Source organism: Doryrhamphus excisus, chromosome 6, assembly GCF_030265055.1.
Source record: "Doryrhamphus excisus isolate RoL2022-K1 chromosome 6, RoL_Dexc_1.0, whole genome shotgun sequence".
NCBI lineage: Eukaryota > Metazoa > Chordata > Actinopteri > Syngnathiformes > Syngnathidae > Doryrhamphus > Doryrhamphus excisus.
The window spans coordinates 16,408,732-16,427,191 of record NC_080471.1 but is presented as its reverse complement, the minus strand read 5'-3'; the positions used below and the strand labels follow the sequence as shown (position 1 = coordinate 16,427,191).

Below are 18,460 nucleotides of genomic sequence, written 5' to 3'. Positions count from 1 at the left end.
ATTGGGTCAATACAGTAGTTAGGTAACCAATAGGGGTGTCACAAGATGGTCAGTTCACAGCACAAGATGATTGGGTGTACGAGAACGAGACAAGAAGAGATTTTAACATTATTGAAAATGAAAAAACGTAAAAAATAAAGGTGAGGGAATGGTAATGTGAGACACTTTTTACATTTCTTCCGCTCCAAGCAAGCTAAAATGACATATTAAGACAATTTAATATTAATTTAATATTATTAGTACAGGTTTTGTAGAAAAATAAGTCATCAGTGTGTGTTTAGGACAAAGAGTAGTGGATATGATATGACGGTGGCCTCATTTTAGGTTTCATCCCATTATTTGATCAGGACATCTGCAAATTCATTTATACTTAAGACAATGTTAAAAACGATTGGAATCAAAAAACACATCTGTAATACAGTTCAATAGACAAGTATACTAAATTTATGTTGTCATTCATTTTTATTTTAGTCACCTGTCTCCACTGAATGTACGTCATTGAGTGGTATTGTCAAACAGTGGTTAACACCGCCAAAAGGTCCCTGCTGTGATTGCAGCTTGGACCGTTTTGGAGCCTTCCTGTGCTGTGTTTGCATGTTCTCCACATGCCTGCTGCATGGGTTTTCTCTGGGTAATTTTGAGTCTTCCGTAAGCTCCAAACTGCTGCATTGTATAAATGTCAAGTAAAACACAATGGTTTCTAGTTAGGGAAATGCAGTGCACACATGTGGAGGACTATCATAATGAAACAACTGAGAGCACTGACTGAGAATCTTGAAAGTCCCAGCATTAATCTCAGTGAAACACAGTGGGATCCAAGGTGGCATGGTGCCATGCTGGAGGCCCCCACTGGCGGCCATCGCTTGCGATGACAGAGCGATAATGTCACCAGGTCCAGGTGAGCGAAAAACGGCAGCCTGCTTGACGCTCAGTTGGCCTCTCTAATTGGCTAAAACAAAGTAATTTGAGAGCAGTATGGAGGGCACGAGGGGGTAAATGACGGGACAGAAGGTCACTGCTTCTCTTTTACTCTGCTGCGCGACATCCACCGACGCCCCCAGCATGTGCAACTGTTAATACTGCGATCTATTATGCAGTAGCCTTTCCCCGTCTGCTCACACACTGAGAACTCGAGCGGTGCACCTTGTTATTGAATAAAAAAAGACTTTAAATTGTTCTCATGCGCTACACAGCTATCTGGAGATGCAGCAGCGTCTCCTGAATCATGTGGATCATAAGACGCTCTGATGTTACACATAGATGGGGAATGATGTAACAGCATCAAAGGAACTTTTAAAGATTTCAGAAAGTGTAGTCTGTATTCTTACAGGGAAGCACAATGCAAACACTGCTTTATACTAGATAAGATTTCCTAATAATGTTTATTTAATCTCAATTAGGGATGCACGGCGAACGAGTGGTTAGCGCGCAGGCCTCACAGCTAGGAGACCCGAGTTCAATTCCACCCTCAGCCATCTCTGTGTGATGTTTGCATGTTCTCACCGTGCGTGTGTGGGTTTTCTCTGGGGACTCCGGCTTCCTCCTACGTTCCAAAATCATGTTGGGTAAATTGGCGACTCCAAATTGTCCATAGGTATGAATGTGAGTGTGAATGGTTGTTTGTCTATATAGACATAGACATAGACTTTCTTTATTGTCATTGCACAATAACACAGCAGTGAAATTGCCAACGAAATGTCGTTGCCTGCTCCTGTGTAATAATAATAATGTGGAGAATAAATAGATTACATCAAATATGAACAATGTACAGCGTAAACAGTAATTTGTACAAATAATTTAAATCATTTAGAATAAATAACATATATATGTGCCCTGTGATTGGCTGGTGACCAGTCCAGTGTGTACCCCGCCTGGGATAGGCTCCAGCATACCGGTGAACCCCATGAGGATAAGCGGTAGAAAATTAATGAATGAATAATCTCAATTAACTGAATGAGTCAATGGTCCCGGATTTTCACCTCCGGGAATAACGGGAATCTTCTGTCCATATATATATGACGAAGAGTAAAATATATGACGTGGCTTAATAAAGGCTGGGAAATTGTGTGAGGAATGATTCTATTAATACATGCAAAATACTTTTGAATCCAGTTGTCCATTCTTTCTTACACATTTAAAGAATGAAAAACAGGCTATATCGAGAGAATATTTCATGAATACCTATGTGTCTGTGTGCACTGTGGCACGTGCACATCTCATGTAAATGTGCGTTCAAGCGTGTTTAGCTTGTGTTCGTTTGGCTGCACCAAGACACATGATGCACGTGTTTTAAACAAATGACCCACTATCTCCATGCTTCCACAGCTCCCTCTCCCAGGTGAGGCTGATGCCTGGATCATGTGGTGTACAGACCACCGGGAGGATCATCAGGATCATCTCTGAATGTGGCCTCCCCCTTGAAAGAATTTACATGAGGGAACGGTTCACATCCTCAGCATGGCCATGCAAGCGTCTCAGGTAAGGAGTGTGTGTGCAACCCCCTGCAGAAGGAGTCAGGCCTTATCAGTGTGACTGGCGACAACACCATCAATCTCGCCTGTCCATCTTCCTATGACCAGAATCAAATCAGCGCAGAGTAATACATCGGCGCTGATGACGTGTAGACAAGATAAGCAATCTAATATGAGTTGCCATGTTTTCTTATGTGTCAAGTATTTGTCACTGTATACGTTTGCTGCAGTAGTAATAGATACTCCAAATGGGAATGCTTCTTCTTTTTCCAACACATGGACATTATACACAGTACAAACAACACACTCAGTCATCCAAATAAGTGATGTTAATGTTAATATTAGAACAGTAATATGTGTATCTATAGGTTGGATGGAAGCGATTGATTTGCTGTGGTGACCCTTGAAGGGAAAAACCGAAAGAGAAAGATGAAGAAGAAGATGTGTATCTACATCCTATTTATGACCACCAAATGTGAGACCATTAAACTGTTTAATCTCCCTAACTTGTTTTTTTCACTTTTGTGAAAAGAGGCTTGCCCTATGTATGCTCCCACCACTTCATGTAGGAGAGCTTTGTAAAAATATAGATCTTAAAGGAAAGGATGAACCTCTTATCCGTCCATTAGCTACAGATGTGGGAGCTGTACATTTTATGTACATAATATGTAAAAAGTGAATAAAGTGCATCGCTTGTTGAAGACACACACATTTCTTATTTAAATTACAAACTCACCCATGTCTGGAATTCACAATGGCCTTTTCCATCACAGCCGGAAGATACAAGATTTTTATTTTTTTTTTTAAACACAGGTTGTCCCGCAATATTTAATGACCAAATTTACACAAGATTGTCTGTACTCAATAAACGTAGAACTATGTGACGGAAAGTCAGCTCCTAACCACTTTTAAAGTAGCTCTCCAAAGCGTTTATTCATTTAATAACTTCTATACTCATAAAATTTGAAAGTGGGGTTCGGCAGTAGTCCGGAAGTCCTCAGTCAGACTTGAGAGTGTGATCAGCCACAACGGAGTGCGGGCCATGGGTGGAATAAATTGAAACAGCTGGAATAGGTGCAGATTCTGGAAGATCAAGAAAGCTTTCTGTGCAGTTTATCGCATGTAGTTGCTCTATAGGATTCCACAACTCAATACAATGGGCCAAAAAAAATTAGCAGAATAAAAAGGTCCCCTTTAAAATTTATATTAAGCAACTGGCAGATCGAATTGAAGCGTATGGCGGGCCAGATGTGGCCCCCGGGCCGTAGTTTGCCTAGCATTGCTCGAGAACATGTTGACAAAAACCAAGCCTGCATAGGGTTTTTAAAACTGACCATGACAGATCAACAATATTATCTAAAATAATGTTTTAGAATCTAAAATATAGGTTATATATTATATATGTGTAAAATATTGTTTTGGAAAATATTGTTTCAGAACTACGTGAGACAATAACAGCTTTAGCTTGATCATCCTTTCTCCTCATGGGCTTATTCATAATGCAGCAGGTAGGTTTTCAAAATTATTAATACTGGTTGTTCTACAAGTTAGCTGATCCGAAGATTATTTTTACAATCAGAAGGAGGTCTAGCTTCAAGCTACACTGCACACCTTAGAGCCCCCTGCAAGCTCGCCTGCAGCCACAGATTCTCTCTCCGAGCGCCATGCAGGGCACTAAAGATGGTCATTACCAGCTTGAAATGCAATAAAGCTTCATAAAGGAACATTCCAAACACTTTAAAGATACATTTTGGCTCCTGGTGGTGGAATATAGTGTGAGGGTGGAATGTATTGCTTTATTGCTTAGTCACTTATTTAGGTGGATTAAGCAAAACTTAAACAGCAGTGAATGAGTTAATAATGTTGTGACAGTCGGTTAAGGCCAAAAGAACAGCCAATATTGGTGGGTGTGTTTCCTTTCTTTGAGTTTTTTGTGATGTTGATTTTCACTTTCATGATGTCTTTCCTTTTCTTTGGTGCACTGCCACTTGAGAGATATGAATCAAGTGTAAACCGTTAACTAATAAGCAATGTTATTGCTGTGGCTGTGCAGACAAACACTGTATTCGTCCACTCAGCATGGTGCACACACTGCAGTCTTGTGCTAAGCACCATGCGTACACTTCCACCGGCATGTGCTAGAACCAGTTATTGAGCGAGTCTCATGTTTACGGTTTTTAATATATTTCTGGAAGCACATTTGTAACCACAAACGTTAAACTGCCGTTACAAAAATAATATTAATACATCAAGATTAGACTGAGCCAGTGCACCTCCAGTACATCACACAAGCATTTTTAATCACCCCATATTGTAATATTTGGAGTTTGCATTGTGTCAAAATGTGGTTTTCATGGTTGTGATAATAAAAGGAAGTAATAAATAATCTGCAGTTCCCCACTCCACAGTCTTGTTTTTTTTTTGGGTTAGAAACACATGATTGAGTCATGCGGTGAACGCAGTGCAAAAAACAAACAGCTATTGCAGTCATGTCGCAAGCATACTTTGACTCACGCAGTGTTTAGTTAAATTTCAATGTGAAGAATGATGGTGTCACACTTTGTAAACAAAGACAACACTCTCCCTTTTAGATGTGAAAGGGGGAGCATCGTCAAGCAGGAATCAAAACAGTCGTAAAAAAAATGACTTCTTACTTCTTACTTACGAAAATGTCTTTTGGTATGAAAAAAGCACAACCTTTTTTTTGGACACCCTTGGCTTACACAATCAAATACATACAGTCATGTGGTGTCATACCTGGCATGGGCATTTAAACAGGAGCTCAGAACTTTCAAAGAGATTTTCTGAAACAAATTTATAATTGATCCTTATTCATCACATTTGTTGATGAAGGACATTTTGTAGAAATTCCCATATTTATATAAGGCTTCCCTACCTTTTGTGTCCAGACGACACAGTCAGAATGCCCACATTGTGTCAAAAGTGCCAAAAAAAGAAACGCAAAAGAGGACGCAAGAACAGAGAAACCCCTGTTGACACCTGGTTTGCGTGATTATACGATGTGCAGATGACAGTTCAGTGTCTAAAAGGCACTTTGTTCAATTACAAGTGTGCAGCAAATTTCCACCTGGCTGTGACAGAGATTAAGTGTCTCCTTCACAAGACACTGAGGCACGGTGCCAACGAAGCGAGTGTCACAAGTGGAGCCACCAGAAATGATCAAGCATCACGAGCCACAAATGTTTAACACATTCCAATGAACAATCCCTCATTTACTTTATAAATGTTGTTACAAAATGTATGTTGTCATGGCTTTACTTTAAAGCACTATTTTCTTCACCAAACAATCATACAGCTCAACAAGGATGAAACAACTTCAAACTTATTATAACTTGAAAGCAGCAACAATAATTATGCATTTGTGATGCATACTGTCAAGCAGTTGATAAAACTGTCAGTATATGACATACAGCACTATCGACATCACCCGAAGGCCTCTTGTCTCTTTTCATGGTGTCTATTTCTGTCTGTCACATAAAAATAGGTTTTTAACAACCCCGCACGCAGTTAATTATTGCCTCTTAAGCACTGAATTAGTCAAATAAAGCTGCAAATAGTGATTGATCAGACGCAGGATATTTGTCAGCGAGAGGGGAGCGGGGACGGTGACTCCGTCTTTCAATCACAGTCAGAAAAGAAGCACGGCAACAACCAGGCACACCGTCTGGGTGGGCCTGCAAAAGCGATCAATCTACTAATGCGAGCTTGATCCAAATAATCATCAGTGACTTATTCATATTCAAAGCAGGCTTTTATAATATCAAAAAGCAAGTGAATTATTTTTGACACATGACTGCAATAGAAACAATTGTGATTATTTTCTCACCAACGACCTGTTTTCATTATTGTTGCCTGCCTAATGAGGAAACGTCCGTGGTAAAGTAAAATAGTGTTTTGATTATTTAAATTACAAACCGGCATTGCAATTTATCAAACAAAGAAAATATTTTCTTTCGCAAATATTACACCCAAACCTTAACAATAAAAGTGTTTTCAAAAAGAGTTTTCCACACATGAGTAACACTTACGGACATTGTTTAACTACCACATTAGTCAGTTCTGTGCTGCAGAGAAAGAAAAAAAAATGATGTCCAACCTCACCAGATTTTAATCAAAGGCTGAAAATAGTAGCTGATTGTAATCGGCACTCAAAAGTCACCAGGGGTGTTTGAAGAGCCCGTCAAGCCTGCGAGTGGAGCTAATTCGATTAAGTGGTGCCAGTACCTGGAGGGGACGGATCTGTATCACTTCCCTTTTTTATTTATGAGATTAAGTCGCGCCTGTTATTCCAATATAAGCAATCAAGCCAAGAGAAATGACACTGATTTTCAAGTTGTTTTATCTCCAGAAGTTGTTTGTTTGTTGCAGGTGATTAATAAACTTTGTTAAGTAATATTATTGTGTTGACAATTAACTGTGTTGAAAATGATAATGAATGGTAAAAGAACAGTCACAGAGTAACTTGCAATACCATGAAATTGCTAATTTTTTATATATTTTATATATATTATTTGATATATATAAAATATATTGGGACAAAGGTGTCCAAAGTGCACCCTGGGGGCCATTTGCGGCCCACGGCACAGTCTACAAATATAACTTAACAACAACTTAACAAAACAATAAATATAACAAAACAACAACAGCAAAAACAGCATTAGCAGTAATTTTACACAAAGAAAAATGTGTTAAAATGTGTAAAAATCAGAATTTTACAAGAATAATGTCGTACTATTATGAGTAAATATAAAATAATGTTAGTAGCATATAGTTGAAATAAGATATTTTTTAAAGTCATAATATGTGTAAAAGTTGTAATATCATGGGAATAAGGTCAAAATATTATTGGAATAAAGTCATAATAGTACAAGAAGAAAATTTACAAGAAGAAAGTTGAAATCTTTAATTTTACGAGAATAACGTCAAAATATTAAAAGGGAATTATTATTATTTTTTTACTTTTCTGACAAATAAATGTAGTTAGAATGTTGTATCTTTGTATTAAAAGATGCCAAAGTTTCAGATAATGAGGTTTGCTCATTTGAAAAAGAGCCCTGACAGAAATTTGGGATGGCTCAAAACACTCGATTCCAGAGGGTTTTGCAGAACTGTTCCTTTGTGATGTCACAGAGGAGTGGGCTTCCTTATGGGTGTGGCTGTAGGTGCAATACACTCTGTCCTCCCCCTAGCTTTACTTTGCTAGCAATGTCTCGTAAAGGAAAGCCACATTTGTTTACAATTCCTAAAGACGCCACCATCAGGCACAAGGGGTTGGAGTTCCTGATTCCCTACCACCAAAAGAAACACATTTTAATCTGTCAACGGCATTCCACGTTGGACTGTTTTGTAAACATGGGTCAGTATGCAGCTGGACTACCATACAAACTTGCTGAAGCCAGACGCCTTTCCGACGTTACTTGGTTGTGTGGAAGAGTCCGAAGATCAAGCAGTAAGTAACATTTTATCCATGTTCGTTATTTTGTGTAAGTCATGGAGCAAAAGCGCTTGTCTATGTAGCATTATGGAGTGTGCATACGTACAACCTCGCTAGATATATTGTAAATATATTCAGTTCTAGTTTAAGTTTGTACTACTACTCAAAGAACAAAAACAGTTGTAACTCATTTGTAGGTACATGTTTCTTCACAGACAACTATGTACTACTATGGAACTTGCCTTTACTTGATATTAGTTGGACACTGTGAAGTTTGTTTTGGCTCGTGAAAGCATGTTAAACATTCTTTTGTTGTGGAACACATTACCAAAAATGCACACAAACACACACACACACACACAATGTCCAGGAGTGTGTCAGTCAAGGAGTCAAGAGCTCCCTAACCCTAACCCTAACCCTCAACATATGCAGCCTCAGTGAAGACGTCGAGTTCTTGTGGTTGTTTATGTACACAGACACTGAACAGCTTGACGTCCACATGACACGAAGCAGAACATGTGTGCAAAAGTGTTTCAAAAGCATGATGGCTTCAAACAAAAATGTCCCGACCAAGCAATGGGATTTGGAGTTTGACAGGCTCTACCCCGACCCTACTCGCTCGGGATCGTTGCACCCTCTACACATAGATATGAGCGCCTCGGCCCTGCATGTGACATAAGTGTGACATAAGACCTGCTTTGAATTAGTCTTTACAGCACCTCTTTTCCCCTCCGCAGGCCCCCTTCTGACAGGCCCATGTTGTGTCAGAAGGGACCCAGAGCAACATGGCGCCAAACGCCACCAGCGCACAGGTCGCAGTGTACCACATTAAATTTAGACGCCTTTAACATCCTCCAATAATTCATCTGGATTATTTCCGGTCATTACTATTCAGACTCCCCCACCATCCTGCATACCAACTTCTGTAAATGGGCCATAGATCTGAGCTGTCATTTATCACTGGAGATTTCACATCAAATCTGGTGTCCATCACCAGTCAAAAGTTGCTTGCCAGCCCCAGTTAGAAGCCACTGGTGATTCTAACTCCAAAATAAACTGTCCCACATTAGTAAAAGTTTTAGATCTGGTGTAGAGTAAGTTTGATAGAGAAAACTTTTATTTTGATTCAAATGTCTAGAAAGTCTTGCGGTGCCTCCAACATGCACCCTATCGATCCAACATAAATGCAACCAACAACCCAACAACAAACTTAAGTAGTTTTGCTTAAGTAGTGCTAATTCTGGTCTAGAGTAAGTTTTAATTCAGTACAGATAAATGTATGAGTCTCTTAAGCCTGGCACTGCCGCCAACATAAACATCAAATAACCAGTAAATGCAGCAACACCCCAATACCGTAGCATGTGTGGGTCAATTTGTCACTACTGCCTCATGTTTGATGTAAAACATTTCCTACACTGTGTAAATGTCTCGTAACATGTCATCTTAAATCAACCTTGACAGCCACCACAGTTAAACAAAGTACCCACAGTGATGAAAAGCATATGGACTCAAATTCCAATAAACTTTTGAGCTATCGGGAGGGATTTTTCCTTTTACTTAGTTATGAGTGCTGGCGGTGGTATTACTTGGAAAAAAATTATCATAATATTTAAAAGAAAAAAGTTTGAAACTAAGGACGTGTATGAACCATTCCTTTGGGTGAGGTGGTGGGTCTTTCCCTGCTTCCATTGATGCACCAAAAACAGGAAACACACACAATATGCAGTCCCACCACAAATACAAGAAATAAATGCTCACATTGAATTGTAAACAAAAAAATAGATCTTTGAAATCCAAACTCTAGCATCAGACAGCGAGCCACACAGGGCTTGGGCATGAGATGCTCGATCAAAAAGTACAATATCACATGTACAGGCATGCAACCAACTGATGCTGTCAATAATCCTCCCGCCAATTATTAATGATAGCTACCACTTTACAGAAAAAAGTATCACTAGAATAATAATAAAATAATGAAGTTTAAACATGTGCATAAGTGAATGCAGTCAGAGCAGTTTATGGACAGGCCAGGAAGCTCAGTTGTGCTAGTAAGCTATTGAATTCTGTCATTTTCTTCAAGGTAATGGTCTATTTCATTAGGATGCAGAAGATAATAAACCATGTTGTTGTGGGGAAAGAAGCATGGGAGAACTGAGGCGCAGTCAGTCATTCGTGAAGCATAACCAGGCAACAATTGAGCAAAACAGCATCTTGTTTAATGATCAAATTTGCCAAATTTAGTTTCGAGGTTTGAGGTGTTTGAACATGTAGGATTGCAGATCATCATGTTTTTGATGCAGAGGTATAATTTCGATGTGTGTTTATGTTTGGGTCATTCTTCTGAAAGAGTACAAGAGAGGGTACCGTGACTCCAAGGGGGCATGACACACATAGTGATTTGCAGCAAAATCAAATAAAAATATACTGCATATTGTTGGAAATTTTCACCAACGAGTTTCAGACTGCTGGACTACCGCGTGATGGAGAGGACAGCTCAAGCTAAAAGGATAATTTACCTTGAGATGAAGTGACACTGAGAGCAACAACAACAGCGAGAGAGAGAGAGACTGACAAAGTGTGTGACAAAATAATTATGAGGCTGTTCAATTCAGACGCTGAAGAAGACGAATTAAGTGGTTTCTTAAGTGGAATGACTTTTCTGGTAGGGTACATGCACTGTTTGGTGCAGTTTGGAAAAAAAAAACATTTATTTAATCAAACTTTAAAAGGTCTTTCTGTGTAACATCTCTCAATGTACTAAATGCATGGTGCGGTCCGGAGATTATTGTAGTTTTACTTTATTTGACTTTAATTTTACAGTGTTTAACTTTTACACAGCTAGAAATGCTAAAGTGTACTTCAAACTTTGCTGAAAAACTGGAAGTCATCCAACATCAGAGAACTACAAATTGCATGTGTACCTAATGAAGTGTCGAGTGAGAATATTTTTTTTTAATGCTTGCCATTTAATTCAAAAACTTAATGAATGCAGAAGAGCACAAGCAGAGACAAGGCTTCTATATTTCTGTCTTCAAACAGACAAAGGCACGGAACAGAAAGAGCCTCACAGGAGAAAAATATGAATCTGAGCTCATTTCATCCTGATCTTACGTTGACACTCACATCCTCCTTAGATAAGCGTGCCGCCGCTCAAATGCAAATTGACCTTTGAAGTCGACAAGAACAGAATACCTTTTTTTCTCTCAGTGTCAAAGTCTAAACTGGGAGCAGATGTCATTGCCCACACAGACAGCAGATACACTTTGTCACTTTTTTGGCCATGCGGTGTAAACTGTATTGCAAATCAATACTGCGCTTTGGTCTTAAATAACTAACAAGTGTTGGACAAGTCAGGTAGCAATAAAATGTGATATCATCGCCTTGAAAGTGAAAGCAGAAGAAAATTCAATTTGATGTATCAAGGAGCACCTCATTCATTGAATTGAAGGGAAGCATCACTAAGTACTGCTATCCATTCAAGTGGTATCTCCAGCTTCTCTGAGATCCTCAAAATAAGTATATATTTATTTTTGAAATGTCTTTTGCTTCGCTGCACCGCATCCGCTGAGGAGCGGCAACAACAAAATAAACGCTGCCACTCCGTGAGCTGAGAGCTCTTATTTCACAGTCCAAAAATAAAACTGCTGGATGAAAGTCTGGCAATATGTTCATTAATAGGAGATGGTTTTATTTTCTTGTGTGAATCATCCACAGGAGCTGCAGTGTCAACTTTGATTTGTTTTCTAGCGGGAAATCACTTAAGGCTACTTCTGAAAAATCTCACAAAACCTCTCAACCCACCAGGTGGTGTTAAGCATAGAGTACAATTATTGACTCACTACAGGGTCGTACACCACATACCTTTCTGACAGTCAAAATATAATAAATATATATATATATATTCATTTTAAAATGCTAAAAAGTTTATTAAAATGCCTGCACAGATAGTAATAGTTTTAGGATGCCAACTGTTTTGAACTGCCCATTGAACATACATACTATTTATATTATCATTATAATATAGTTGAATAGAATGAACTGTGTTCACCCTTAGGGATTCTCCCCTATATCCACATATCCTTTCTCACATGCACGAACTATAAAGAACTAGACACGCCTGATAAGTTGGGACACTCAAAACAAAGCTGAAATCCTCTACAGCCCAATCCCATGAACCAATTCATTTAATCTGTATGATAGTCATCGTTTCTTACAATTAGATTGATTTATGATCTAAATTACACATCTTTTTCAACACCGACTGCTGCAGCACTTTTTGAATCCCCAGTCCCCCGTTTAAGAGCCTATTGATTAGGTGGCAGTGACACAACAAAAACAGGGATCAAATTTACAGACAACAGCGTAACGACCGTGGGAGATGAGCTACAAATCGATAATCTGCTGTGTTCAACTCACTCTTCAAAGCTAAGAAGATGCTCTGTAGTATTAAAAAAAAACTTTCTGTGATAGACTCATACTCATTGAACTTCTCAGAGAGAGAAAAAGAAGATCAATCCCGAGGATCAATTGCAATTCTGCGAAAGAGTAGCAGGGCAGCATAATAACTGTGAGAATAATGTCATAATGTTGTGAGGATAAAGTCGGAATATTATGGGAAAAAGTTGTATCATTCTGGAAAAAACACCTTATCTTATGAGAAAATAGTCATACCTATAAGAGGTGAAACAAGACATGAGCTTGGAGTAAAAAAAATAAAAATAAAAATAAGTACTAATTTCAGAATAATAAAATAATGAATTAATTAAGTTTTTTCTTCTAATATTACAACCATTCATATTCTCAGCAATGTTTAGACTATTAAATTGGCCAGTGGAAGAAGTAAACCCACACAACAAAGACGTTCCACTGGAGATTGGAACTCAGATCAACTATGAGGAGGACATTTAAAGCATTTTCCCTGCAACTTTATTAGTCCTATTATGTTTTTTCAGCGTAGGCCTAATTTTTATACAAACATGCATACAACTTGTAAGAGTTTGACGTTTGTAAAAAGTTATCCAACTCTCTCACAATCATTTAAAGTCTACCAGCCATACAACTCCTTCAAAGAAGCAGAGGTTAAACACGCGTATGTCTTTTTTTCACCCTACTCGGTATTACATAACAGACAAGATGTGTTCTTTTTTCCCTTTGTCGTTCTCCTTTCCCAGACACAATTTAATCCTGTGCATAAAAAGGGTGGGGGTGAATGTGGGTCAGCAGGTTAGGAGACTCTCAAAGTCAGACTTGTGAAGAGGTGGTGGTAGAGAGAGGGAAAAAAAATCAATCCAAGTGTCCCAACTACCTGTCTTTGCCCTGCTACTATTACATAAGAGCTCAGTCAGAGTGTGCCAACCCACAAAGTCACACAGCCACCCCCCACCCCCCCTTGCTGCTGTGTAAATACTGGAGGAGGTGATTCTTATTTCATCGAGCTCCAAAAGTGTCCGCGAAACAAAAAAAAGATGTGCCAGCGACTATTATATGATGATTTCTAACCCTTCACTTTGCTTGCCTGCCTGTGTTTATGGCTAAACCTGTTACATAACCAGCTTACATTCCACATTCCCCATATCACACTCTAAATATACACGGCAGGAAGACGAGAGCCTGCACTCATGCACACACGCCAAAACCACTGTGTAATAATGAATTAATCGTGTGCCACACTATATTGTGTCATTTTTTATTAGCTACTGATGACGTGAAATCAGTAATAAAATCTGCCAAGTTAGACGAGGAATACAGAGAGGGGGTGTGGTTAAAGTGTCTACTGTACAACATGGACAACCAAACCAGACAATCCACGGCGTGAATGCACACTTTTTTTCTCAAGGGTGGCTGTCAAAGCTGGAGGCCCACTCACTGTGAGGGGGTTTACACGCAAATTGAGCAACGCGTCAAAAAGGAAAAGACAGATTGCTTCTTGACGCACAGAAATACTGCCTAAATGCATTAGCTCGGAATGTGATTTGAAGCTCACACTTGTGTGCAGAATCATATCCCACGTCCACGCAATGATCGATCGATAAACCGGCCCACAGTTTGCAAACTTTTGACACCCTGTCCTGATCGCATTGGCCGCACATCAAATTGAAGCGGTGTAAGAATGTATTAAATATGATATGATTTGAGCTGTCATTGTAAATTAAACAAGAGTAAAATACACAAGAAATAAAGCGCTGCACCCACCTAAATTACAGCAAGCCCCATACTCATACACTGTGCAGTTATTTCACCAGAGACGTTTAATTCATTTGGAAGTTTAAAGCTAAAATAATACCAAAATGGCTTGTCCCTTTCCACCAACGCCTCACTCACCTCTATTGGTGCTCGAACAGGTCTGCCTTCGAACCGGGGCTGGTTGGTCCGCTTTCCGGAGCGTCTCCAGGCTTACCGGGGTTTCCCTGACCGGGGTAGCCGGCTCCGAGGCGCTGTTGGCCGGGTCGCTCGCTGGATCAGGCGGGGACTCCATGTTGGATTGTGGCTGGTTCGCTGCCTCACTGCGGCGTACACTTCAAACTAATTTCTCTCCGGTGTTTTTTCCGCGCCAACAAGCCTCGGCGATGTAATTTGGAGTAAGAAAATGAGATATGCGAGTGAGTGTGGAAGGTGGGTGTGCTGGTCTGATTGTCCACTGGCAGCGCTCTTGAGCGCTTCAGTCATGCAAACTCTAAAAAAAGGAGGGAGAGGTTGTCAATATCGTTGAATGAACGCCAGGCCTTCAAAAGTAATCCACACTGATCGAACCTCTGGACCTCAGGCGTCTTCTTAGTACCTTTAAACGCCACAAAACAAGCTGTTATCAGTCGTGTATTGTTTTGGGTTTGTTTTTTTTATAGAGAGGGATTATGCCACCTACAGGGTGCTGCTGCACTTGTAACCCCAAAAAACTGCTGTAAATGAATATTACACTTGACACTGTGACTTATTGAACTGCAACCATTAAAATGTGTGAAAAATTCAACTCGCCGAGTCACTTGTTCTTCTCTAATATAAGTACTGACGGCCATATGAGTTCTTCCTTTTTAGAGACACAGCGTCGTAAACGACTGCCGTCAAGCGTCACCCTAGCAACCGGCGTGCTCTCACTTAGCTTGCTGCTGCTTTCCAAAGCAGCAGCATGCTTCCTGCATGTGATCACTGTGCAGACACGCCTATTTCAGCACAGACACGTTGACTGTGACATGGCCCTTAAATGCAATGGATTTTGACTTTGGCTTTTTTAATAATAGGCACATTAAATGAAATTACTTTAAATTAGAAGGGGAGCTTTACTTTAGTATCTATCTGTCAGCTCACACCCCAAATAAAACATTAAAAACATTTTCACAAAGCTGACTCTCCATCAGTGAAAGTCTGTTTTCCAGAAAGATGATGACAGTTTGATATGTGTTAGTGACAGGTACAGTGTGACTTTACTGTACAGCAGCGAAAAATCCAGTCTTACCCAAGTAATTGGATGGCAACACATCTTCAATGCCAAAGTTCTAGATAGTTCCTTTTCACTTCATTCCAAAATGACGGAACAACAAACCTATTCCCTTAAAGGGGACCTATTATGCTTTTCCCACTTTTCTGACCTATAAATGTAGTTAGAATGTTGTATTCTCGTGTTAAACGATACCAAAGTTTCAGATAATGAGCATTTGTGCATTTGGAAGTGAGCCCTGAAAGAAGTTTGGGATGGCTCAAAACGTGCAGTCTCAAAAGGTGTGGTAAAACTGCCCCTTTATGATGTCACAGAGGGGCGGATTTCCTTATATGGGCGTGTCTGTAAACCAAATAAGCTCCCTGCCGAGTTTCCCAAACTCTGCTCCTCTGTTTCCAAAACGAGCTAAGGCAGAAGTTACTGTATTGGTGATTCCTAGCAAGGTAAAAATAATTTCATCTGTCAGCGGCATTTCACACGGGATTGTTTTTGTGAACTTGACTGTGAAATGTCCTCCAAACTGTTGTTGGAATCAGACGCAAACGGAAACGCTGTGCGTCCAAGCGGCACCCTCACATCCGGTTTCTGAGCAGCACCAACAGTACATCTGACATAGTGTGTCCGTCAATGAGTGCTCCACCTCGGGTTGGCGAGGTTGGAGGCAAGCCCACACGTGCGGCTTCTCCTGAGCTCCACCACACCAGCGGTGCCTATGTTACAACTCTTGAGTTCAAACACGGTAAGTCATGGTTCTCCAGCCAGTAGATCATGAGCTGCCAGTAGCTCCTAAACACTTCAATTAGCTCTCCAGTTTCATTTTATTCATTTATTATCAACTCCTATACCCACTATATTAGAAACTGGGGTTCATTCATAGTTGGGAAGCACCTGATCAATATAAACATATGACCAATCGCAGTGGAGTGGGCGTACTGGGAGGCAGGCTGTAGGTGGAATAAATTAAAACAACCAATTTTGTTGGGAAGCACAAATCCAAGGAAATACAGCTGGAATAGGTGCAGATTCTGGAAGAGCTAGAAAGTATTCTGTGCAGGTTGTTGTGTGTAGCTGCTCTATAGGAGTCCACGGCTCAATAGGTGAAAAAATTAGCATGATAGGTCCCCTTTATTTATTATAAAATGCAATTGAATTTGAATGTTTTTTTACTTGTCCTTTTCATCAGCATAGTCATTCAGTATGAGCGAATTTTGTCAATTTTGATTAACAACACTTGAGTCTGGTGGGGGCATGACAGAAAATAATTGAGAACCACTGGGTTAGAAGAGAATGGACAATATGTAGCCACAGATGGTGAGAGCATCCACTTCAGGCAGTCAGCTGGTGCAGGAATAGTATGGATGTTGTTGTCTGAACCAATCCTAGAACCTTTGGACCAGCTATGGAGCTGGTTGGAGAACCTTGGGATGGACAGTGAGAGAGAAGCGATGGATTATATTTGTCAAGGGATTATTCTACTTAACTGTAGCTGAAGAAGATAAGAACCAAAAGACACAATCTATCATGTAACACAGTCTGTCATAATTTTTAAAAAAATTATTCACTGCAGCTTGTATAGCACAGTAGCAAGACTATTTTGTGATATAACTTTAGGAGCTGCGCTGTGTCGCTCAGGGCCTACTTCTTGTAAAGGAGCCAATAGGAAGCTCTAACTGCCAAGCGACTAGGCCAAGTTTCATTCCCCTCTGCTTAACTTCAGCTCCTCCAAATTGCCTTGACCTTTTCACACCCGAGCAATACAACTGTGTGACCCCTGTGCCCCTCGCTTGTTGCATCCAAGTTGACCTTGAAGTAACACAACTGAAAAACACCTTGGCTTGCATTAGTGATATAAAATGTGCACGTACTGTACGTAATATAGTGTGTGCTTGTCTTAATTTCTTAATGTCTTAATTTCTTCTACATAATAAGTGCAGATATAAATAAAAGTAAAGTGTTACATACAACAGCGCCCTGTGTTTAAACCAAAAGGAGACAAGGACAAGTTTTAATTTTTGAGTAAAAAATGAATTATGCCGCTGTCATTTTGTTTAGAAGAGGAAGGATATGAAGTGAGCAGAGTGAGCATGCGTTTAAAAATGATTGATTAAGCTGACACCGGCTCTCGGGCGCAAGACCACTCTATTTTTCTCCCATATTACGTAAGGCTATATTTCAAATCAGCGATGCACTGGAGGAAGACACCAGAGACACAGCAGATAGGACACCCTTCAAATAAAAAGTGTATCAGACAAGACAACAGCCAAGGAGACTGATGAGCTTCCATTCTAATCTTGTCTTGGTAGGAGGAAGGAAGAAACAAGGTGTCTGTCAAAGAAGACTGAAAATAAGTATTAATATAAGCACAGCCCACACAGTACAGCGGGACTTCTAAATTCAAGTTGATCCTGCTGCTTGGTTGTTGCCCTCCTGTGGCCTTTCAACATTAAAGGTCATTTTTAAAGTCTCATAATAGTTGGCCAAAATCTATTTAGACTGTGTGCTTTTGGTAAGCCTTGCTGAGAACATGCCGTTTTGTGTGTCTGGAGCGTCATTGCTAATGAGCTGTAGTTGTCCACATCTGTCTCCGACAGAGTGTGCGGCTCCAGGAAGTGCTATTTATTGTGGACTACAGTCACACTGTAACTGTCCAATGAAATAGCTGTCATAGACAGTGGAACTGGAGCCATTGCTTACACATTTACGTGTGACTTTCACCAGAGACATGAGGAAAATACTGTTGGCAACAATGAAGTATTTTTTAATCTACGACGGGCTGCACGACGGTCAAGTGGTTAGCGTGCAGACCTCACAGCTAGTTCAATTCCACCCTCATCCATCTCTGTGTGGAGTTTGCATGTTCTCCCTGTTAATTGGCGACTGCAAATTGTCCATCGGTATGAATGTGAGTGTGAATGGTTGTTTGTCTATATGTGCCCTGTGATTGGCTGGTGACCAGTCCAGGGTGTACCCCGCCTCTCGCCCAAACACAGCTGGAATATACTCCAGCAACCCCGCGACCCTCGTGAGGATAAGCGGTAGAAAATGAATGAATGAATGAATCTGCGGCAGTTTACACTCTTTTCCTCCATTGATTGATTAACT

The 18,460-nt window shown here is 40.1% G+C and overlaps 1 protein-coding gene across 1 annotated transcript in view; it reads right to left on the bottom strand.

Annotated features, from left to right (window-relative positions):
- The window catches only part of roraa (RAR-related orphan receptor A, paralog a), a 222,705-nt gene extending 207,947 nt beyond the window's left edge, over positions 1-14,758 (bottom strand). Inside the window, exon 1 of the mRNA XM_058075290.1 lies at positions 14,248-14,758. Within this exon, the coding sequence (XP_057931273.1) occupies positions 14,248-14,401 (154 nt within the window). The 5' untranslated portion in view covers positions 14,402-14,758. The remainder of the gene's footprint in view (positions 1-14,247) is intronic.
- Between the last annotated feature and the right edge of the window lie 3,702 nt (positions 14,759-18,460).